Raw genomic sequence first — 24,815 nt, forward strand, 5'->3', positions numbered from 1 at the left:
CTTCCTCTACAGGCAATTTTCACTGAAATCAGGCATTTTTAACATTAATTCTAACAAATCCCAAAGAGAATCTTTTTATTTTTAATTTTAAAAATTTTTTTTTTTGGCTGTGTTGGGTCTTCTTTGCTGTGCGCAGACTTTCTCTAGTTGCAGGGGATACTCTTCATTGCGGTGTGCGGGTTTCTCACTGTGGTGGCTTCTCTTGTTGCGGAGCACGGGCTGTAGGTGCGCGGCCTTCAGCAGTTGTGGCTCGCGGGCACTCTAGAGCGCAGGCTCAGTAGTTGTGGCGCACAGGCTTTGTTGCTCCACGGCATGTGGGATCTTCCCAGACCAGGGATCGAACCCATGTCCCCTGCATTGGCAGGTGGATTCTTAACAACTGCACCACGAGGGAAGTCCCGAGAATCTTTTTAAAAGAAAACAAAAAACAAAAAAAACAAAATCTTCCCCAGCCAGTATCCAACCACTACCACCTCCACTCCAAACCATAAAACAAGAATTTCTACATATAAGCAATATCATATGATATAAAATAGACGATGAATAAAGACCTACTGTATAGCACAGGAAACTCTACTCAGTACTCTGTAATGGCCTATATAGGAAAAGAATCTTAAAAAGAGTGGATATATGTATAACAGAATCACTTTGCTGTACACCTGAAACACAACATTTTAAATCAACTATACTCCAATTAAAAAAAAAAAAAGAATTCCTACCCTGCCGTATGTATATTCATTCATCCACGGAGCTGAGGTGAGGACATTCAGGGGGTAAAATGCATACCAGTAGTTGCCATCATATCATTCAAGATGCATTTCCCAATATTTAAATCCAGGAGGATAAGTTACTAAATGTTAAAACCATTTAGAACAGGAACTGGGCCATTTCTATACTTTTTACATTTTTTTTGGAAAGATATAGCATCAAAATGTTGGCAAATTTCCTAGACTTTCTTGCATAAATGATGAATCGGGGAAGAAGAACACTGGCAGCCTTCCATGTGTCCATCTATTGTATATGTAACAGGTGTGTTAACAAGTAGGTCTCACCATCCATAAAGAACTCATCCCCTGCGGGCTTCCCTGGTGGCGCAGTGGTTGAGAATCTGCCTGCCAATGCAGGGGACACGGGTTCGAGCCCTGGTCTGGGAAGATCCCACATGCCGCGGAGCAACTAGGCCCGTGAGCCACAACTGCTGAGCCTGCACGTCTGGAGCCTGTGCTCCGCAACAAGAGAGGCCGTGACAGTGAGAGGCCCGCGCACCGCGATGAAGAGTGGCCCCCGCTTGCCACAACTAGAGAAAGCCCTCGCACAGAAACGAAGACCCAACACAGCCAAAAATAAATTAATTAATTAATTAATTTAAAAAAAAAAGAACTCATCCCCTGTGCAAACTAGCTCTTCCCAACCACCCGAATGGACTTAAGAGTAGGTTCTATGATTTTTCTGGTCACTCAAATAAGGTCCTCTGGTCCTTTTGAACATCAAAATAACCACCTGTTAACAGTCATGGGACTGTCTGGTTAAAGTCAAAAATTTGTAAATTCATTTAAAATTGAAGCTACTCCCCCAGATCAGGCATGTTTCAGTCCTGTTGCCTTTAGTGGCAAAGGGAGGCATACACTTTCCTCTGCCTGTTCTCTTCTCCTTCCTGCTACTCTCTAGGCTGCTTTTAGTTCCTCCAGGGTTAACACAGGGAAAAGAAAAGCTAGTAGGAAAGGTAAGCAGCAGCAAACACTCATTCAATGGGCAGCTTAGTGAGACAGCGTTGTTTTCTCTGGTTACAGGAGATGTTCAGAGTTGATATTTTCTCTTCGTGGATTCTTTGGAGATCTCTTTCCCCATCATCCCTGGCGATCTCCCCATCCAGCTGGCACCTTAAGACCTCCCTTTGATTTTCAAGTTATCTGCATCTGCACAGAGGTGTCCTACTTTTGGTAGCCTGCCGCCTTCTAGATAAACGTCTCTCTACCTTAAAAAAAAAAAAAAAAAAAAAGATAGGATGATCCCAGGACAGTTTGTTCTCCTGCTCAATCTGTATCAGGTACACAGGCCACAGCAGAACTTCCCACTCACAACCCTCTCCTTTGTTGCCTCAGGCCACTTAACCAGCCCTTCTAACCTCGTAGATTTCTCCAGTCTGAATCAGACACCTGTCCATTGTACCCCACCTTCCAAGGGTCAGCTATCAAGGTCTGAGTGTTTTCTTTGAAGCCCTTCTCACTATGCTTGAAGTAAGAAGATGCACTCTCGCATCACTCTCCCAAACCCACCACACTGACAACTTTCTCCAAAACTTATTTTGCCTACTTTCCATCTTTTTCCTCAGCTGAATTCCTAGGTTTCCCTTAGAGAGTCTGGAGGTGGGTAATGAAGCAAGGGAGGCAACACCAGTGCTCACACACCCCATTTAAAGGCCCGCATTACTGGTCCTAGCTCTTCACTTTGGAAGGTAGACATATTCTCCATTTATTTTTTGTTCTTGGTTCTTTTGAGACCTTAGGTGAAACTGAGGCAAAGAAAGGAAGGAGGGATAAAAAGCTTTATTTGAGCATTATTATAAAGATGGGACCTAAGAATGACTGCTATATCAGTAGGTTCTGACTCACTAGTTGGCATATATATTTTGACTTACCTGCTTTCAGTATTAGTTCATTCTTTTTTTAAATTTATTGAAATATAGTTGACATACAATATTATGTTAGTTTCAGGTGTAGTACATAGTGATTTGACATTTGCATACATTATGAAATGATCACCACAATAAGTCTAGTAATCGTCTGTCCCCAAAGTTATTGAAATATTATTGACCATATTCCTTATGCCGTATATTACATCCTCATGGCTTACTTATTTTATAACTGAAGGCTTGTACCTCTTAATCCCTTTCACCAATTTTACCCATCCCCCCCCAGTATCAGCAAGGAACCACCTATTTGTATCTGAGTTTGTTTTCATTTTGTTTTTTTTTAATTTTTAATTTTTTTTGATATGGACCATTTTTTAAAAATTTTTAAATTGTATTTATTTTTTATACAGCAGGTTCTTATTAGTTATCTATTTCATAAATATTAGTGTATACATGTCAATCCCAATCTCCCAATTCATCACACCACCACCCCTATTACACTTTCTCCCCTTGGTGTCCATACATTTGTTCTCTACATCTGTGTCTCAATTTCTGCCCTGCAAACCAGTTCATTTGTACCATTTTTCTAGGTTCCACATATATGCATTAATATATGATATTTGTTTTTCTCTTTCTGTCTTACTTCACTCTGTATGACAGACTCGAGGTCCATCCACCTCACTACAAATAACTCAATTTCGTTTCTTTGTATAGCTGAGTAATATTCCATTGTATATATGTGCCACATCTTCTTTATCCATTCATCTGTCGATATGTCATCTGTCGATGGACACTTAGGTTGTTTCCATGTCCTGGCTATTGTAAATAGAGCTGCAATGAACGTCGCAGTACATGACTCTTTTTGAATTATGGTTTTCTCTGGGTATATGCCCATTAGTGGGATTGCTGGGTCATATGGTAATCCTATTTTTAGTTTTTTAAGGAACCTCCATACTGTTCTCCATAGTAGCTGTATCAATTTACATTCCCACCAACAGTGCAAGAGGGTTCCCTTTTCTCCACACCCTTTCCAGCATTTGTTGTTTGTACATTTTCTGAGGATGCCCATTCTAACTGGTATGAGGTGATACCTCACTGTAGTTTTGATTTGCATTTCTCTAATAATCAGTGATGTTGAGCAGCTTTTCATATGCTTCTTGGCCATCTGTATGTCTTCTTTGGAGAAATGTCTATTTAGGTCTTCTGCCTATTTTTGGATCAGGTTGTTTGCTTTTTTAATATTCAGTTGCATAAGCTGTTTATATATTTTGGAGAGTAATCCTTTGTCCATTGATTCGCTTGCAAATATTTTCTCCCATTCGGAGGGTTGTCTTCTCGCCTTGTTTATGGTTTCTTCTGCTGTGCAAAAGCTTTTAAGTTTCATTAGGTCCCATTTGTTTATTTTTCTTCTTATTTCCATTACTCTAGGAGGTGGATCAAAAAAGATCTTGCTGTGATTTATGTCAAAGAGTGTTCTTCCTATGTTTCCCTCTAAGAGTTTTACATTGTCCGATCTTACATTTAGGTCTCTAATCCATTTTGAGTTTATTTTTGTGTATGGTGTTAGAGAGTGTTCTAATTTCATTCTTTTACATGTAGCTGTCCAGTTTTCCCAGCACCACTTATTAAAGAGACAGTCTTTTCTCCATTGTATATCCTTGCCTCCTCTGTCATAGATTAGTTGACCACAGGTGTGTGGGTTTATCTCTGGGCTTTCTATCCTGTTCCACTGATCTATATTTCTGTTTTTGTGCCAGAACTATATTGTCTTGATTACTGTAGCTTTGTAGTATAGTCTGAAGTCAGGGAGTCTGATTCCTCCAGCTCCGGTTTTTTCCCTCAAGACTGCTTTGGCTATTCGGGGTCTTTTGTGTCTCCATACAAATTTTAAGATTTTTTTTGTTCTAGTTCTGTAAAAAATGCCATTGGTAATTTGATAGGGATTGCATTGAATCTGTAGATTGTTTTGGGCAGTACAGTCATTTTCAAACTGTTGATTCTTCCAATCCAAGAACATGGTATATCTCTCCATCTGTTTGTATCATCTTTCTTTCATCAGTGTCTTAGTTTTCTGCATACAGGTCTTTTGTCTCCTTAGGTAGGTTTATTCCTAGGTATTTTATTCTTTTTGTTGCAATGGTGAATGGGATTTTTTCCTTAATTTCTCTTTCTGATCTTTCATTGTTAGTGTATAGGAATGCAAGAGAGTTCTGTGCATTAAATTTGTATCCTGCAACTTTACCAGATTCATTGATTAGCTCTAGTAGTTTTCTGGTGGCATCTTTAGGATTATCTATGTATAGTATCGTGTCATCTGCAAAGAGTGACGGTGTTACTTCTTTTCCAATTTGTATTCCTTTTGTTTGTTTTTCTTCTCTGATTGCCGTGGCTAGGACTTCCAGAACTGTGTTGAACAATAGTGGTGAGAGTGGACATCCTTGTCTTGTTCCTGATCTTAGAGGAAATATTTTCAGTTTTTCACAATTGAGAATGATGATTGCTGTGGATTTCTCATATATGGCCTTTATTATGTTGAGGTAGGTTCCTTCTATGCCCACTTTCTGGAGAGTTTTTATCATAAATGGGTGTTGAATTTTGTCAAAAGCTTTTTCTGCATCTATTGAGATGATCATATGGTTCTTATCCTTCAATTTGTTAATATGGTATATCACATTGATTGATTTGCATATACTGAAGAATCCTTGCATCCCTGGGATAAATCCCACTTGATCATGGTGTATGATCCTTTTAATGTGTTGTTGGATTCTGTTTGCTAGTATTTTGCTGAGGATTTTTGCATCTATATTCATCAGTGATATTGGTCTGTAATTGTTTTTTTTAGTAGTATCTTTGTCAGTTTTAGTATCAGGGTGATGGTGACCTCGTAGAATGAGTTTGGGAGTGTTCCTCCCTCTGCTATATTTTGGAAGAGTTTGAGAAGGATAGGTGTTAGCTCGTCTCTAAATGTTTGATAGAAGTTCACCTGTGAAGCCATCTGGTCCTGGACTTCTGTTTGTTGGAATATTTTTAATCACAGTTTCAATTTCATTACTTGTGATTGGTCTGTTCATATTTTCTATTTCTTCCAGGTTCAGTCTTGGTAGTTTATACCTTTCTAAGAATTTGTCCATTTCTTCCAGGTTGTCCATTTTATTGGCATAGAGTTGCATTTAGCAGTCTCTTAGGATGCTTTGTATTTCTGCAGTATCCATTGTAACTTCTCCCTTTTCATTACTAATTTTATTGATTTGAGTCTTCTCCCTCTTTTTCTTGATGAGTCTGGCTAAAGGTTTATCAATTTTGTTTATCTTCAAAGAATCAGCTTTTAGTTTTATTGATCTTTGCTATTGTTTTCTTTGTTTCCATTTCATTTATTTCTGCTCTGATCTTTATGATTTCTTTCCTTCTGCTAATTTTGGGTTTTGTTTGTTCTTCTTTCTCTAATTCCTTTAGGTGTAAGGTTAGATTGTTTATTTGAGATGTTTGTTGTTTCTTGAGGTATGATTATATTGCTATAAACTTCCCTCTTAGAACTGCTTTTGCTGCATCCCAAGGGTTTTGGATTGTTGTGTTGTCATTGTCATTTGTCTCTAGGTATTTTTTGATTTCCTCTTTGATTTCTTTAGTGATCTCTTGGTTATTTAGTAACGTATTGTTTAGCCTCCATGTATTTGTGTTTTTTACGTTTTTTTCCCTGTAGTTGATTTCTAATCTCACAGCAATGTGGTCAGAAAAGATGCTTGATATATCAATTTTCTTAAATTTACCAAGGCTTGATTTGTGACCCAAGATGTGATCTATCCTGGAGAATGTTCCATGTGCATTTGCGAACTGTAATCTGCTGTTTTTGGATGGAATGTCCTATAAATATCAGTTAACTCTATCCAGTCTATTGTGTCTTTTAAAGCTTGTGTTTCCTTATTAATTTTCTGTCTGGATGATCTGTCCCTTGGGGTAAGTGAGGTGTTAAAATCCCCAACTATTACTGTGTTACTGTCAATTTCCTTTTATAGCCGTTAGCAGTTGCCTTATGTATTGAGGTGCTTGAGGTGCATATATACTTATAATTCTTATATCTTCTTCTTGGATTGATCACTTGATCATTATGTAGTGTCCTTCCTTGTCTCTTGTAATAGTCTTTATTTTAAAGCCTATTTTATCTGATATGAGTATTGCTACTCCAGCTTTCTTTTGATTTCCATTTGCATGGAATATCTTTTTCCATCCCCTCACTTGTACTCTGTATGTGTCCCTAGGTCTGAAGTGGGTCTCTTGTAGACAGCATATACATGGGTCTTGTTTTTGTATCCATTCAGCAAGCCTGTGTCTTTTGGTTGGAGCATCTAATCCATTCATATTTAAGGTAATTATCAAAATGTATGTTCCTATTACCCTTTTCTTAATTGTTATGGGTTTGTTTTTGTAGGTCCTTTTCTTCTCTTGTGTTTCCCACTTAGAGAAGTTCCTTTAGCATTCGTTGTAGTGCTGGTTTGGTGGTGTTGAATTCTCTTAGCTTTTGCTTGTGTGTAAAACTTTTGATTTCTCTGTCGAATTTGGATGAGATCCTTGCTGGGTAGAGTAATCTTGGTTGTACATTCTTCCCTTTCATCACTTTAAACATATCATGCCACTCCCTTCTGGCTTGTAGATTTTCTGCTGAGAAATCAGCTGTTAACCTTATGGGAGTTCCCTTGTATGTTATTTGTCATTTTTCCCTGTTGCTTTCAATAATTTTTATTAATTTGATTACTATGGGTCTTGGCATGTTTCTCCTTGGGTTTATCCTGCCTGGGACTCTCTGCACTTCCTGGACTTGGGTGGCTATTTTCCCATGTTAGGGAAGTTTTCAACTATAATCTCTTCAAATATTTTCTCAGGTCCTTTCTCTCTCTCTTCTCCTTCTGGGACCCCTATAATGTGAATGTTGGTGCATTTAATGTTGTCCCAGAGGTCTCTGAGACTGTCCTCAATTCTTTTCATTCTTTTTTCTTTATTCTGCTCTGCAGTAGTTATTTCCACTATTTTATCTTCCAGGTCACTTATCCATTCTTCTGCCTCAGTTATTCTGCTATTGATACCTTCCAGTGTATTTTTCATTTCAGTTATTGTATTGTTCATCTGTTTGTTCTAATTCTTCTAGGTGTTTGTTCTTTAATTCTTCTAGGTCTTTGTTAAACATTTCTTGCATGTTCTCGATCTTTGCCTCCATTCTTTTTCCAAGGTCCTGGATCATCTTCACTATCATTATTCTGAATTCTTTTTCTGGAAGGTTGCCTATCTCCACTTCATTTAGTTGTTTTTCTGGGGTTTTATCTTGTTCCTTCATCTGGTATATAGCCCTCTGCCTTTTCATTTTGTCTATCTTTCTGTGAATGTGGTTTTCCTTCCACAGGCTGCAGAATTGTAGTTCTTCTTGCTTCTGTTGTCTGCCCTCTATAGTTCATTCTTTTTCTTAATTTATTTCTTTAATTTTCATTAAAGTTTATAGCATGCCATCAAATTTTGATCCATTGTGATAAAACAGAAAGGCACCAAAAAGTGAAATTGCATATAGGTATTGAGAAAAATGGTACTTTCACCACTGATGAATCATGTGGAAGATCCCCCTTTGTATATATACATTTAATGCAACATTCATTTAAAAGGAAAAAGATACTTTTATATATATATATTTCTGGTTCCTAGGTCGAGATTATGAGAAAGATAAAGTCTGCAAGGAACTCGCCAGCCTGGGAAAAGATGACTTCACATCTTTGTAAGTATGAGGTACTCACTCACTCTCCTGGTTACCTGACCTTGAATGAAGCTAAGTGTGAGGTATCTTCAATTCTGCGTCAGGGACTGAACTGATCTCCATTAAGATTAAGAGGATAGAGTCCCAGGGTCAAAGTGGGCAGAGATGTCAGGCAAATGGAGGACATCCAAAGACTCCAGTTGAACTACTGTTAATATGGTCTAAGAATTTGTTACAAGTATACTAATGAGTTGAGAAAACAAGTAAGCATAGTTTTCTAAGGTGAATTAAAAGGCAAATAGTACATGCTAGGACGCTGGCAAACAAAGGCAGCAAGGTAAAGGACAGGTTCATTTGGGGAGGCTTGAGAAAGGAAAGAACATGAGGCTGGTTTGATGGAACTCCCAAACCCAAGTTCTACTGTTACAAGATGCGTTTTTGTTCTAGGTAAACTTATTTTTAAAGCCAATGTCATATTTTCATTAGTCAAGAACATGTGTGCAATATTCCACTAAAAAATTGAATAGATTTCATATTAAAATATGTGCAAATGTGAAAACTTTAAAAAATTCTGCATACATTGACTTCTATTTCTCCTCAGGTCAATGGTCCTATACAGCAGAAAATTTCCCAGTGGCACCTTTGAACAGATCAGTCATCTTGTGAATGAAGTTGTCTCCTTGACAGAAGCCTGCTGTGCTGAGGGGGCCGACCCTGACTGTTATGACAACAGGGTAGGGTTGTGTGGTTGGCCATGTCTATGCTGGCCCATAGAAGGGGGTCAAGACAGGCCTTTACATCATATCTTGGGGAAATTTTAGACAGCAACCCACCTACTCCAAGTTTGAGGGAGATATGAAGTCTATTATCCTAGAGCCCAAATTTATTCTGGTATAGTGAACCAATTCTGCCCATTAGTCCTACAAGGTTCAAATGAGAAAACTGGGGTGTATATTATTAATTCATGGACCTCTCAAAATAATTCTAATATAGTCTGTGTATCTTAGAAGCCTACCAATACCCATACCTGTATCATGCCAAGACTGGTATGAACTGCCCTGGAAAAACTTAGTGTTGGTTTCAAGTTATTTGGGGGTTCAAAAATTGCCCTATATATACACACACAGTTCTGCATTTTCTACCTTAGAGTATACATGCAGAAATAAAAAATGCTGAAATGACAGTTCTCAAAATATAGACAACAGCTGAAAAATGTGAAACTACAGGTGTTTCTAGCAATTTACTGATACTGTCCATCAGGATGAATAAAAATGACATTTAGCTGCATCTTGATAAAGGCCTCTACAGACAAATGTCTCCCTGCTCAAGACTGCAGCAGTTACCCAACAGACACAATGCTCCAAAGATCTGATTAGAATATAGTCTATGACTCTTACCTATTAATTTCTTTACCTGGCCCTTATCTACTTTCTAAGAACTTTATCGTTTTCTCCCACCAACAACAACTCCACAAATAACATGTCATTTCAACACAACCTTCTGCACTATCTTAAAATAAACAAGCCAACTACCAACTACAGTCAAAAAAACAGAACACATGTTTATTTCCATTTTATTTTATATATTTGCTAACCCATCCCTTGACCAAAAATGTTTGGTCATAACCCATCCAAGATTGTTAGAGACAGATCATAAGAACAGAGATAGCATTGACATTTTTTGGATAACACCTTTTTCCTGCTGTACAAAGCAATTTTTTTTCTACAAATATGTTACTTTTTTTGTAAACTTTGTTTTTTTATTTGAAGGAGGTAATAAAAAAGGAAAAATAGGAAAGTTGCCAGGGAAAGAAATGGGAAAAGATTCACTGTTTACTTTTGGTTTACATAAATGATTCATCATGTTGCTTTCCTTCATTGATAGGAAAGATCTTTAGAAGTTTTACCTTCAAAAGATAGCTTATAAAATAATTGTAAAGATGTCAAAATCTTTTTCCCATGTAAATCCCCGATTTTTTCCATGGGCTTATTTCTATTTCCATGGGACTATTTCTATTCCACATTTTTATTCCAGATATCAAATTCTTTCCAAAAAGAACATTTTGTTGCTACAACTGCTTTGGTGGTACTCTTACCATGGGCTTAGTCTGCCCACACGTATCTATGCACCACAGTTGAGGCAGTATATTAAATTGTACCAGTGCTTCAACCCATGATGCACAGGAGAATAAACTTTGGGACTTTGGGAAAAAAACAGACCCTCAGGCCTCATCTTTGACCTACTGAATCAGAATTTCTGTGTTATGCAGCCCAGGCATTTCTTATTTTTATACACTGATGCAAAAGCAGGCTCAAGAACCACTGAGTAGGAGAATGCAAATCAATGTTGAAGACGAAAGCAGTCAAGGATTAAGAGCCTGTTCATTTAACAAAGGGAGGGGAGGAGGGAAGAGGGAGGTCCCCATTCTTAGTGGTATTTAGAAGAGAATACAGATGGGAGATCACATCAGAATCAATGGAGCTTTTTCAAATGACCTCCCTCATCCTTAGAGATGTTAATATCCCTATGGATAAACACTGAACTAGAGGATCAAACCTCTAACAGCTGCAATCACATACAGTTCACTTGTTAATGAAGGTTCTCTTTTGGTACTACTCTGAGTCTTAACAGAAGACCCTGTACTAGCCTATAACTAGAATAATGCAGCTTGTCATGGCCAGTTTGTTAGTAATGAGAATTTTAAAATTTAAGACTACGATGTTATACTAAATGGAGAACTATAAGCCTGGAAACTTGCACATATGTGAGTTTACTTTTCTTTTCTCATTCTAGACTTCAGCATTGTCTGCTAAGTCCTGTGAAAGTGACTCTCCATTCCCAGTGCACCCAGGAACTCCCGAGTGCTGCACCAAAGAGGGCCTTGAAAAGAAACTCTGTATGGCTGCCCTGAAGCACCAGCCACAAGAATTTCCTACCTATGTAGAGCCAACAAATGATGAGATCTGTGAGGCATTCAGGAAAGATCCCAAGGGGTTTGCTGATCAGTAAGCTGCTTTCATCATATGTAAAACTTCAGGGCATAAAATAACATACATGTCTAATCTAACCCCCTATTCTATATAAACACCTCTTATACTGCAACCCGGACAATTACCAATAACAAAAACTTGACTGTCACCCACAATATCCCATCTCTGTCAGTGCCTATTACAAATAGCTTTCTCAGATGCAGATGAAGTCAACTTTCCCAAACGCCTACCCTCTCTCATCCTAGTTCTAGTATCTGAAGCAGACTCACTTGGATCCCCTGTCCACATGACATGTTCAAATATTTGACAGCAGCTATTGTGATTCCTCTTACGTTAGGCATCCTTGCATACTCCATCTGATAGAATTTCATTGCTGTGCACAAGTATTTAATTTCCAGTAGAGCATAAGAAATAAACAGCTTTTTTTCATTTTTACAGTACATTCCCAGAAACACTTGTGAACATGACACTTGTTGTACCACATTAGTGGACATATTACTTTTACCTTATTGTTTAACATTCATGAAGAGCCGATTATATATTGATTCTTTACTCTCAGAAGATCATAAAGTTGGAAAAAAATTATGATAATAGAAAAAACATATATACACACACAGAAGTCAAAAGCAACATCATTCAAACTGGCTTTAGAAGTATGAAATCAAGGTCATGATTTCATAAAAGTTGGTTGGCTTGCCCATTCCTGTAAATTCAGGGAGGATTTTGCCTAAGATCTCAGTCTCTTTAGACACTTAGTGGCTTATGCTCACAAAAATTAAAATAATTTCAACAAACAAGACTATACATAGCAATTGTCTAGAATAAACAGATAATGAAAGATAATTCCATTACCTTCATTTCAATTTTTTCCACCAACGTTAATAAGCAGCTACCATAGGCCATGCATATGGTAGATGCTAAAGGAATAAAGGAACAAATGACCCCTCCCAAGTAATCTACATGGAAATTTAGAAAAGATTTTTTAAATGAAGATATTGATTAAAAGTGACTAGTATTATAACCCTTTCTCTAAATCCCTAGTGCTTTTTAGATATTATAACTATCAACTAACATGCACCCTTTTTCCATCAAAATACTTCTGAAAAAGATTGTTTCCCACAAATGTTTTGACCAATCCTATTTTTCCCCCCACAGATTTATGTATGAATATTCCATTAATTATGGACAAGCTCCTTTGACACTATTAGTCAGTTACACCAAGAGTTCTCTCTCCATGGTAGGGTCGTGCTGTACCTCACCAAACCCAACAGTATGCTTTTTGAAAGAGGTAAGTGTCATTTTGTTACATAGTTATGTTCTTTTTTCTTCTTCTTCTATTAATACCGTTCCTTTCAAATAATGTTAGAAAGATTCCGATTCTGGAATCCGTAAACGTTTTTAAAATGCCTCTTTTGTATTTTGTTAATTGGAAAAAACACACAACCACCTCTGCGGAAAAAGTTCCGTTGGTCAGAATTCAGTTTTCTAGTCATCAAAAGGAGTCCAAATGGTCTCTTTTTGGCCATTTCTGCACACTGCTTTCAATGGATCCTGACCATCTAATGACATTCTCTCATTTATTTTCTAGAGACTTCAGCTTAAACATTTATCACTTCTCACCACAATGTCAAATAGAATCTGTTCACAATACTCTGCTTATGGGAAGGAGAAATCAAGGCTCAGGTAAAGATTTAGCACCATCAGCATGTGTAGCTGTTTGTTTCTGCACTATTGATCCATAATATTAGGATTCTCTAAGAAAATGTTTGTAATAGAAGATACAAACCATAGTGTTATGCTCCAGTAATCCTCAAATAGGGCCCAGTTATTTTTTCTTTTCTCTACACAAAATATGAATAAGGAACAAAACTTTCCTAAAACATAATTTGGTTTTAATCAACCTTTTCCATATATTCACATGGGAAGACTGGTAGACCACTAGAAATTATCTCTTCAATATTCATATTAGCATGTATTACAAACACACGAGCAAAAACAATCGTTTTTATTCATCACCTGTTACTTGCTTTGCCCATGTTTTTCTTGGGAAAAAACTTCCTGAATTCTTGTTATATGAAGCTTTGTGCTCTATAGTGTACATCTCGTAAGCTTCATGAATTTATTCTAATTACTTACTTTGTTTATAAGCTTCACTTTGATTTTTGTATGGCTATTGTTAATTTCACAATTTTGACAGTTTCTATGTTTACACGTCTCTCAACTCCTCAGACATCTAGATTTGCCAGCTTTATATCTTCAGTATTTAGAGTCTTTTTAATTCCTTTTACTCTGATCCACAAGTTTTTTCCTCTAATGGTAATGAAAGAATTCATGCTGGCACCAGATCTTAAGGTTCCCCCAAAGGGCATAGAAACTACTTTCATGAGTCCTTTAAAAATAATCTTCCATTAGAACTACTGAAATACTAAATGGCATCTTCTCTAAAACTTCCCTTTAGTTTTCCTTGCATTTAGAGTATTTGGCATGCAGAGCATAGGAATTCATAGTATAAAACCCCCTATAACAATATACATATATGTCTTAATCATAAATTTATACTTGCATTAGTGTCTAGGAATTTACTCCAAGGAACTGAGTGTGGACAAAGATTTAGCTAAAAACATTGCTGCCACATTTTTTTTTTTTAAATATGAAAAACTTAGATATTTCCTAATAGAGCATATTTAAATCAATCATGATATATCCATTTATGAGAGAATGCCAGTTTGTTATAATTATATTTTAAAAGAATATTTAATGAAAACAAAGTGTTGCTAAAAGAAATCAAAACTAAAAATAGAAAGACATTTCATGCTTATGGATTGGAAGAATCAATGTTGTAAAAATATCCATACTACTGAATGTCAATATTATGACATAGTATGAGTGTGTTTCATGTTTGGTAATGGCAATCATTGTTGCTTTTGTTGTGGTCATCCAAAAAAAAAAAAAAAAAAAAAATGAATGAAATTTTGGCATTTGCAACATGGATGGACTTGGAGGGTATTATGCTAAGTGAAATAAGTTAGGCAGAGAAATACTGTATGATACCTCTTATATGTGGAATCTAAAAAATAAAACAGACTAGTGAATATAACAAAAAAGAAACAGACTCACAGATATAGAAAACAAACTAGTGATTACCAGTGAGGAGAAGGAAGGAGGGAAGGGGCAAGATAGTAGTAGGGGATCAAGAGGTACAAACTACTATGCATAAAGTAAATAAGCAACAATGATATGTTGTATAACATGGGGAATATAGCCAATATTTTATAGTAACTATAAATGGAATATAACCTTTAAAAATTGTGAATCACTCTTGTATACCTGAAACTTATACAATATTGTACATCAACCATACCTTAATAGAAATGAAAAGATGATAAAATAAATACTACTTCAGATAAAAAAAAAAAAAAAAAAAAAAAATCCATACTATCCAAAGCAATCTACAGATTCAATGTAATCTATCAATATCCCAATGGCATTTTTTTTTTTTTTTTGCTGAAACGGAAAAAAAAAAATCACCCTAAAATTCATATGGAATATCAAGGGACTCCTTATAGCCAAAACAATCTTGAAAAAGAACAACAAAGTTGGAGGTCTCACACTTTGATTTCAAAACATATTACAAAGCAACAGTAATAAAGACACTGTGGTACGGGCATAACAAGATATAGAGAGACCAGTGGAAAAGAATAGAGAGCTCATGTAGAAACCCTAATATATATGGCCAAATGATTTTCCACAAGGGTGCCAAAACTACACGATTGAGAAAAAAGTCTCTTCAACAAATGGTGCTGGAAAAATTGGATTTGCACTTGCAAAAGAATGAAGTTGAACCCTTACCTTACACCATATATTAAAATTAATTAAAAATGGATTAAAGATCTAAATCTATAAAACTCCTAGAAGAAAACATAGGGAAAAAACCTCAGGACATTGGATTTGGCAATTTCTTGGAAATGACACCAAAGCATAGGTCACAGCAAAAATAGATATATAGCACTACATCAAGCTTAAACTACTGCACTTTAAAGGAAAAAACCAAGTGAAAAGGCAATCTATGGGATGGGAGAAAATATTTGCAAGTCATCTATCTAATAATGGTTTAATATCTAGAATGCGTAAGGAACTTCTACAGCTCAACAAAAAATAACTTGATTAAAAATAATTGAATAGATGATTCAACAAGAGATATGTAAGTGGAAAGATATTCAACATCACTAATCATAAGAGAAAACAAATCAAAGCCACAATGAGATATCATCTCACACCTATTAGGATGACCACTACCAAAAGAACAGAAAATGAGTGTTGGCAAGGATATGGAGAAATTGGAATCCTTGTGCACTGCTGATGGGAATGCAAAATGGTAGAGCCATTGTGAAAGATAGTATGAAGGTTTCTCAAAAATTTAAAAATAGAGTCACCATATGATCCAGCAATCTCACTTCTGCATATATAGCCAGGGAAATTCAAAGCAGAACCTCAAGGAGATATTTGCACACCCATGTTAATTGCAGCATTATTCACAATAGTCAAGAGGTAGAAGCAACCCAAATGTCCACTGACAGATGAATGGATAAAGTGTGATACATACATACAATACATACCTATATTACATATTATAGAGTCTTAAAAAAATTCCTGTCACATGCTACGACATGGATGAACATTGAGGACATTAGGCTAAGCAAAATAAGCAGTCACAAAAGGACAAATACTGTATGATTTCACTCATATAGAATATCTAAAGTAATAAAAGTCATAGAAAAAGAAAGCAAAAAGGTAGAAGCTCACCAAAGGCTGAGGGTGGATCAGTGGGGAGGGGGCAGTATTTATGGGTATCGAGTTTTAATTTTGCAAGATAAATTTCTAGAGATCTGTTATATAAAAGTAAATATACTTAACATTACTGAACTATACACTTAAAAATGGTTAAGATGGCCAATTTTATGTTTTTTGCCGCAATTTAAAAAGAATGATATAGAACCTATTCCTGATATATTAAGTGAAAAAGGAAAATAGGTGAATGGTATAGCAGAGCACAATCGCTTATAAAATACCTTGTAAGCCTTATAAAATACATCAGGGTAATACACCAAAACGTCAACATTTATTAACTCTGTGGTCTAGGGCTATAGGTCTTCATTATTTCTTTTATCTGTAGTTTCTAAATGAACTTATGAAAATTTTTAAAGACTATAAGGGGTCACAAAAACACAATGCTGGCCTCATGAATAGACATTAGTGCTTTCTTTATTGCCATTTTAGATTTAACTTTTTTTTATCACAACTATTTTTTTTTTTAACATCTTTATAGGAGTATAATTGCTTTACAATGTTGTGTTAGTTTCTGCTGTATAACAAAGTGAATCAGCTATACGTTAGATCTAACATTTTAAAGGCATGCTTCAACTACGTAGATCTGGCCAGAAGAGAAGCTCTATATCAGTACTGAAAATATGAAAAGATCCATTGGGGATGACTGAATTTTGAATAGTGTCTTCTGCACAAAGGATCCATCACATAGCAGTTGTGCTCTACGCAGCTGTTGAGGAATTAAAACTATGCTAATACTCCTCCCGACTCTGTGTTCATAATGAAACCAAAAAAACTGAGAATATGGGTAAACTACTAATTCATTTTTAACTGTTTAGCCATCTCATAAAATTTGCCCAGAAAGTGCCTACTGCGAATCTGGAAGATGTTTTGCCGCTGGCTGAAGGTATTACTACAATCGTCTCCAAGTGCTGTGAGTCTGCCTCTGAGGACTGCATGGCTAAGGAGGTAAGAAAATCGTCATCATCACGAGCCACATACTGAGTGGCAGGCATTCTCCTAAGCAGCTTTCTACATGCATCATCTCAATGAATCCTCATATGTATCCTATGAAATTTAAATATATTGTTAACTCAATTTTACAGATGAGGAAACAGAAGATTAGCAAGGATTAATACTTTGAAGTCATACAACTAGCAAGTGGCAAAGTCCACACACAAGGACAAGATTCTGATTCCCAAGACCTTACTCTACCTACAGAGCCCAATGCAGATCTACTAGTCATATATAGTTAAGTTTAAATTAAACTTCAACTTTGGTAACACTAGCCACTTTTCAAATGCTCAGTATTGCACAGTACAGATAGAAATTATTTTTCATCATTCATCATCTGTTCTATTAGACAACACTACAACCATTATTAAAAGTGTCTAATGTTTTTGTTATGTCTATTAAAATTTGATAGTCATCCAAATTTCTCACCTTTCATTTATATAATCCTTTCAAGTAGATACAAATTTGAACTGTTACTTAAATAAAAGTCACTACGTGTCTGTGGACCTCTTTAGAAATAGATACTTTGTTACCTGGCCTTTTTTCATTGAGGATATCTGTCTGTGTCCATAGGTGTTTTTCTATAACCTGACTTATAATGGCTAAGTGGGACTCTATGTATGTATTGCATATGCTGCATTTATCTACCTAGATATGCCATCTTTTTATTTAACCAGTCCCCTTTTATTGGATTTAGGTTGTTTCAGTTTAATATGTTAAGCAATGCTGCCCTTAATAGCCTTATAGCTAAATCTTCCCTTCATCCATAATTATTTTCTGAGAGTAAATGCGTGGAAATCAGATTGTATACTTTAGGACTCTTAGTACACGTTGACAAATTGCCCTCCGCAAATGTCCTACCAATGTACCTTGAAAGAGCATTCACACTGACTTTTGTAAGCCTTCCTTATTTTTAATTAGACTAACTAGGAAACTAACAATGCACAAACTGACAATTGCTTTTGTAGCTGCCTGAATACACAGTAAAAATCTGTGACAACTTATCCACAAAGAATTCTAAGTTTAAGGACTGTTGTCAAGAAAAAACACCCATGGACATTTTTGTGTGCACTTACTTCATGCCAGCTGCCCAAAACCCCGACCTGCCAGATGTCAAGTTGCCCACAAACAAAGATGTGTGTGATAAAGGGAACACCAAAGTCCTGGATCAGTAAGTAGGGTTGATCTAATTTGACAGTATTGATATTCACTAGCATTAAGTGACAAAGAAATTAAAATGGGAAGAAATGGTAATATATAATGTTTTCCTCCAGCTAAGAACTAAAATAAACCATTGGTTGCGTATACTGAGTTGCATGAACTACCAGTACGTGCATACTTGAGGTGTAAAAATATTTCTCAATTAAGTCAACAGGCCCCAAAATCAATTACCAGTATTAGAGAGCAGGATGTAGACTGAATTTGGATTGAAACTAATTTACATTTGTCTAAGTACTCATTGTTTTTATAAATGCATAAACAATGGGATGAGACAATGGAAGAATTTACACAAACTACTTTCACAGAAAAGCTACCTAAGTTACTCACTCGATGCTTTATATAGGGTTCATTGTATTATAGTTGCATAAAGGACAGTTCCATATGCATTTGAAGTAGATCTGTTTATATATAAATACATAAACAAATTTATATGTAGTACATACAGCATTTTACTTGAGTTAAATTAACTAGTTACAATAGCTTCAAAGCAACTGTTAATAATTTGCATTCAAATGAGAATATTGATTTTAACTTCAAACCTGTTGACTTGGAGTCAATTTGAATTAAATCTTATTTTTAATTAAGAAGGCAGGTATTCTGCCTTAATAGATGTCAAATTTCAAAACATGACATGCCTACACAAATCTACCCATGTTAAAGAGTGTTATCTCCTTTCTCTTTCATGCCAGGTATACGTTTGACCTAAGTAGGAAGACTCATATTCCAGAAGTATTCCTCAGTAAAATACTTGAGCCAACCCTGAAAAGCCTTGATGAATGCTGCCACTCTGAAGACTCTACTGCCTGTTTCAATGCTAAGGTACAATGTGCTACCTTTTCTTTATCAACTTTGCTATAGATCAAGGGTTGGCAAACTGCAGCTCATAGGGCAAATCTGGCCTGGTGTCTGTGATCTAAGAATGGTCTTACATTTTTAAATGCCCTAAAAATAATAATATTTCATTATACATGAAAATTATATAAGACTCCAACATCAGTGTTCATAAAGTTTCATTGGCATATAGCTCTAATTATTGTTTATGGCTGCTTTTTTGCCATGGTGGCAGTTGAGTAGGTACAGCAGAGACTGTATAGAACTTACAAAGCTTAAAATATTTACCATCTGGTCTTATGTAGAAAATGTTAGCCAATATCTGATAGAGATAATAAACACTCATCTTGATACATTGCATGGAGTTCTGATTTCACATCTCCCTGAACAGTGTTTCAAGACAAATAATTGTTTTCTTACAGGGCCCTCAATTGACGAGAGACCTATCTTCTTTCATTGAAAAGGGACAAGAACTGTGTGCCGATTATTCAGAAAACACATTTACTGAGTACAAGAAAAAGTAAGGGACTTGTTCTGGCTGATTCCTCCAAATTTATCGATAATAGTAGCCCAGTACTGCTATTTGAAGCAGAGTTGAAGACTTTAGATGTGCTAAGTCAAAAAGGAAGGCATGGGCTTCCCTGGTGGCGCAGTGGTTGAGAATCTGCCTGCCAATGCAGGGGACACGGGTTCGAGCCCTGGTCTGGGAAGATCCCACATGCCGCGAAACAACTGGGCCCGAGAGCCACAACTGCTGAGCCTGCGCGTCTGGAGCCTGTGCTCCGCAACAGGAGAGGCCGCGATAGCGAGAGGCCCGCACACCGCGATGAAGAGTGGCCCCCGCTTGCAGCAACTAGAGAAAGCCCTCGCACAGAAACGAAGACCCAACACAGCCAAAAATAAAATAAATAAATAAAAATTAAGTGAAACTCTTTATAAAAAAAAAAAAAAGGAAGGCATTTCTTTATAAATAAGTGTTAACACTAAAATAATAGGCCATAATAATGAAAAGTTTTACTGGCTTCCTGGAAAATCTCTGTTGAGAAGATCATGTCATTCTCAACTTTATTAATTTCTTAGATTCATTTCCAATCATTGTGAACAACACAGATCAAGTAAGCACAAATACAACCCCACAAAAAGACCTTTATAAAGAATCCCAAAAGGATGACACCTTCTTCAGTGACCCCCATGAAGTCTACCTTAACAAAGCTCTAAAAGAAAAAAAGCTGTGAAATCCTTAAGTTCAAAATGGTCATTTCCCAGTTATCAGGAAATTACATAATTAATAGATTATGTAGGCGTTACAGAATGTTACAGATAATGCAAGATTAAGTTCTCTGCCAACAGTTTTGAACTCCAGGATTACCCGGGGCAACTGAGTGATAATTTATATAATCTCAATACATTAAAAATGTTAATGCAGTAAAATTGACATTTTGAGTTTTGAAAGTAGAGAAGATTGAAACGATTGCGTCTAGGTATTTACAATCCCATACGTGCCCTTTTTCTCCCTATCCTGTGAGTTCCTTCTGGTCTGACTTGCTTTCCCTCCCAGCTGGGACCAACTCTTTCCAATAACGCTTTTATAAGCAGGCTATCCCCCTCACCCTCTTGGCCTTTCCCTGTATCCATTTTACTAATCCCAACTCCAGATAAACTTGGGTCTCTACTACTTCCCAATCCCACTACTGACTGGGCTGGCAAGTATTTCTTGGAGAAAGTCGTAAACCAGGCTGAGTCATAAACCATTATGAGGGTAGAGAGTTACCAAGATCATAGACCAATCAAACTGGGAGAGAATCAAGAGAATTCAGATCCTAGCACCGTCTTGAAAGGGAGATAGTTAGTTAATAGTAGAGCTAAAAACAAGAGCCAAAGTTTCTAACCTTTCTTGTGTTTTCTAGCATAGGTAGTTAAGAAGTAGGCAAACTGAAGGGAAAATTACATAAAATGAGGGAGAATACATGAAGGTGACAAAGTCCTGTAAGGGAAGTATTCTTTGAGGAGTTTGTAATCTAGAACTTGAGAGAAGATGAAAGGTCAGGGAGAGTAAAGGAGGGAGTCATCCATGCTGATTGATGCAACTGAGCGAATGAAAGGGGAAGGGCGGGAATTCAAATTCAGCAACAGTTTGTATGTTTACTTTCATGACCTAAAGAGACAGGTTTCACTTTCTAATCTCAAATTGAGGCACTAAAAATCATTCCACAGATATTAAGTTCTCTTAAGAAGGGCAACTATATTTTCCTTTTTTGTTGCTAAAGATCTGAAGTGGCTATCATTTTGCACTAGACATGTTTATAAAACACATCTAGTAAAACTTTACATAAAATTGGCCTTTCAGACTGGCAGAGAGGCTAAGAGGAAAACTGCCTGATGCCACAGAGACAGAACTCGAAGAGCTGGTTGCCAAGCGCTCAGACTTTGCCTCCAAGTGTTGTTCTATAAACTCACCTCCTCTCTACTGCAATTCAGAGGTAAGAAAATTTAACCCTCTACTTATCACTGCATAGTATTAAGAACTTATATAGTAAGCTTTACTCATTTGTTACTGATTGCCTGTCCTGTTCATGGGGAAATGTTTTGTTGGCCTTTTCAGATGCAGTAATCCATTTGTTTATATCCTCCATTTGACCCATTATCCTCCAGCAGTCATTTCAGAATGCTATATTAGAATAGTCAAAAAAGGTAAAGAGAGCACTCCATTTCACTTCACAGCTAATTTGGAGGTATTAGTGACAATTCCAAGAATTTTGATGTCTCACGCATTCTATTTCTGGAATATAGAGGCAGGGTTAAAACAACTCTATGCCATACCAAAATAGTATCTTCCTTTGCTCACCTCTTTCTACAGGTCATGTTATTAAGGTGTACCCCTTTTGGCCGGATTTAACTATTGTTGGTTTTGTTGTCTATTGGGAAGGAAACATTTATGATCTATTTTGGACCCATCATTTTTGCCGTTACATAAAAATAATTTAACTACAGTGTAAAAGTTAATACTACTTAGGCCAGTGATTTAATGCCAATCAGAAGTTCTTTCCTATAAGTTAAAGAATTTTTTCAAGAACTTACATGAAATTTTGTTCATTTAAACCATGAAAGCAACAAAGCCTGGTTTCATTTTGTTATTCTATTATTTTTCTATTCTATTTCTATTACTATTCTATTAGAGCACATTTGATAATATCCAAGAACTTAATAAAAATCACAAAAGTTTATGTGTCAGAAGAAAACCTTGAAGCTCATTTAGTGTAATTTTTTACTCAGTTAATCCCTTCCACAGGTCATTCAGCTTCCATTTAAATACAGTCAATTAATTTTCTCCTAGAGGTAGACTATTTCACTGCCCGGTAGCTTCATTTATGAGAACATTTTTCTATAAACTAAACCATGATATTCCCCTCATAATTTCTACTGAGTCTAGTCTGGCTTTCTCTACCAACTAGAAAATGTCTTTTCTCTCTTCTCAGTAGAGGCTCTTTTATATTTGAAGTGGTTTTTGGAAAGTTAGACTGTGAAAAGCTGTTTGTGCCTTTGTTTTTGTTCTTTTAAGTTTTGGGTTATATGTACCAATTCTCTGAACGTTTTAGTGAAGTTTTGGTTTTCATCGTATACTGCCAAACAAAGCCTTAAATTAACAAATCGAGCTACATCATGTTGTTTGTCTTTCTTCTCTATACCCTTGAAGATTCTGATTTCTCCTCCAATTTCCATGTATACACTCCAATCCCAAACCTATTTGCCAACCTTGTTTGTAATAATTTGTAAAGTCAGAATTCCAGATGAAAAGGGTTCAATACAATAAAAGCCTGTTCTTTAAATTCTGCTGAGAAATATATCATGTTCACCTTTCATTAAAATTCAAAACAAGTAAGATTCTAAACAAAAACTGAAAGAGTTGGAGTATTAGGATATTTTGGTCATTATCGGCATTAAAACATTTAGCATAAGGCAACTAAATCGAACAGTTCCTTCCTGGACTACCAGCTGGCTTTGGGTAACATAAATAGCTGCTTAGGCTGCCTTTTCCAGAAGGGGAAAAAAAAAAAAAAAAAAAAAAAGTCACCTTACCTAAAAGGTGTTTTCTATCACCAGAATTTGCTCTGATGGCCTCATGCAGTCATCAAGAAAAAAAAAGCCTAAATCCTTTTCTTATATTCTGTCAAAAATACCACTTCTGTAACCCGTCTCTAGTCCCATCATCTGTTCATCCAGCTACACGCTTTTCTTTTTGACCTCATCCGAGACAAACTGAGCTTTATGCACGAAGCACAGGCTTCCTTCAAGCCTCTTGCTTTTCATTTCTTTAATCTGCTTTTCACTATATTTTTCACTATAACACATTGCCATTTTAAAACTTTATTTTCAACAACCATGATGAGAAGGCAGTTTTGTAATGTTCTATTTTCTTGCTTTATAACCAGTAAATTTATAGCAGTGCTGCTTCTGAGTAGCCAGACTTTCCGTAATTGCTAAAGAACAGTGAGAGCAGTGGAGTTGAGATACTCATGAACATTTGATTATTTAGAGCCCTCGGACGTTCGACCCTCTGGTGTTTGTAGCCTTTTTGATTGTCTTTCTACATTAATCTCATTGTGAGGTAGGTGTACTCACCTCTGCTTTCTGACCTCAATCTGCTAGAACAGCATTCACTTTCATTCTCAACGCTTAGTGTAAATATTTGTCCCATTTACCCTATAATTTGGATTAAAATTTATCATTAAATTTATCATTTAATCTCCTTGTCCAAATGCTTGACAGTTTCTTTTCCTTATAAGTAGTGCCCATCTACTACATTCACTCCAACTCATTTATATCCAGGGATCCGTTTCTGTCTGCCATTCTAAATATACTTGGCACAGTTGCTAGAAGAGTGGCAGAAGGGGCCTCTGAACCATACTAAATCAGTGTTTCATTATGTGGTCATCTACCCCTACCTACCCTCACCCTGATCTTGAAATGATCAGGAAACAGAACCATCAGTGTAATTTTCTTTTGGCTCTACCATGGCACTCAGAACTGGTCCATTTTTATTTTCCATAGAGGCCCACTGACTGTAGAAAAACTTACAACTGCAAAATTAGACTTGATTTTTATTTCTCTCCATCATTCAGGCAAGGCATCCCTGTTCATTCTTCTGAAAACTCATTACTATGCTATCCCTAAGATGTCCCAACAGATTTCCCAAAGTTTTCAGAAAGCCACTGTTATGTGCTGGAGTTGATCATTAAAATTTCGAAGACAGTCAAATGCAAATAGCCAAGAGAAGCTGGGCAAAGAGGAGACTGACTCTTCCTCTCTCATCCCCTTCACCTCCTTCTCTCCCTCCCCTTGTCTTCTCTCCCATACTTCAGGAAAAATTGTTACATCTCTCAGTATAAGTAGATTTTATAATCCTCAGTGTCATAGCTAGCAATTATTAAACCATTTCTATTTGTTAAGCAGAATATTAATAGCTTTACATGTATTTAGAGAATGATCTAAAACAATTCTAAATGTTAGGTAACATTTTAATTCCCCTTTTACACATGGGTTGAGTGAGATATAGAGATTATATAAGGAA

The 24,815-nt window shown here is 36.3% G+C and overlaps 1 protein-coding gene across 3 annotated transcripts in view; it reads left to right on the forward strand.

The window, feature by feature from the left end:
* GC (GC vitamin D binding protein) overlaps window positions 1-24,815 on the forward strand; it is a 40,649-nt gene that overhangs the window by 9,924 nt on the left and 5,910 nt on the right. Inside the window, exons 2-11 of one of the 3 annotated variants that reach the window (XM_082463838.1) lie at window positions 8,318-8,387; window positions 8,968-9,100; window positions 11,160-11,371; window positions 12,512-12,644; window positions 12,945-13,039; window positions 17,020-17,149; window positions 18,163-18,365; window positions 19,105-19,234; window positions 19,669-19,777; window positions 21,604-21,678. In XM_082463838.1, the coding sequence (XP_082319964.1) occupies window positions 8,318-8,387; window positions 8,968-9,100; window positions 11,160-11,371; window positions 12,512-12,644; window positions 12,945-13,039; window positions 17,020-17,149; window positions 18,163-18,365; window positions 19,105-19,234; window positions 19,669-19,770 (1,208 nt within the window). In that variant the 3' untranslated portion in view covers window positions 19,771-19,777; window positions 21,604-21,678. Of the gene's footprint in view, window positions 1-8,317; window positions 8,388-8,967; window positions 9,101-11,159; window positions 11,372-12,511; window positions 12,645-12,944; window positions 13,040-17,019; window positions 17,150-18,162; window positions 18,366-19,104; window positions 19,235-19,668; window positions 19,778-21,593; window positions 21,778-24,815 lie in introns of those variants that run through there. The other 2 variants (XM_082463836.1, XM_082463837.1) reach the window with 2 other exon arrangements.

This window comes from Balaenoptera physalus, assembly GCF_965194825.1.
Source record: "Balaenoptera physalus genome assembly, chromosome: 5".
Classification (NCBI taxonomy): Eukaryota; Metazoa; Chordata; class Mammalia; order Artiodactyla; family Balaenopteridae; genus Balaenoptera; species Balaenoptera physalus.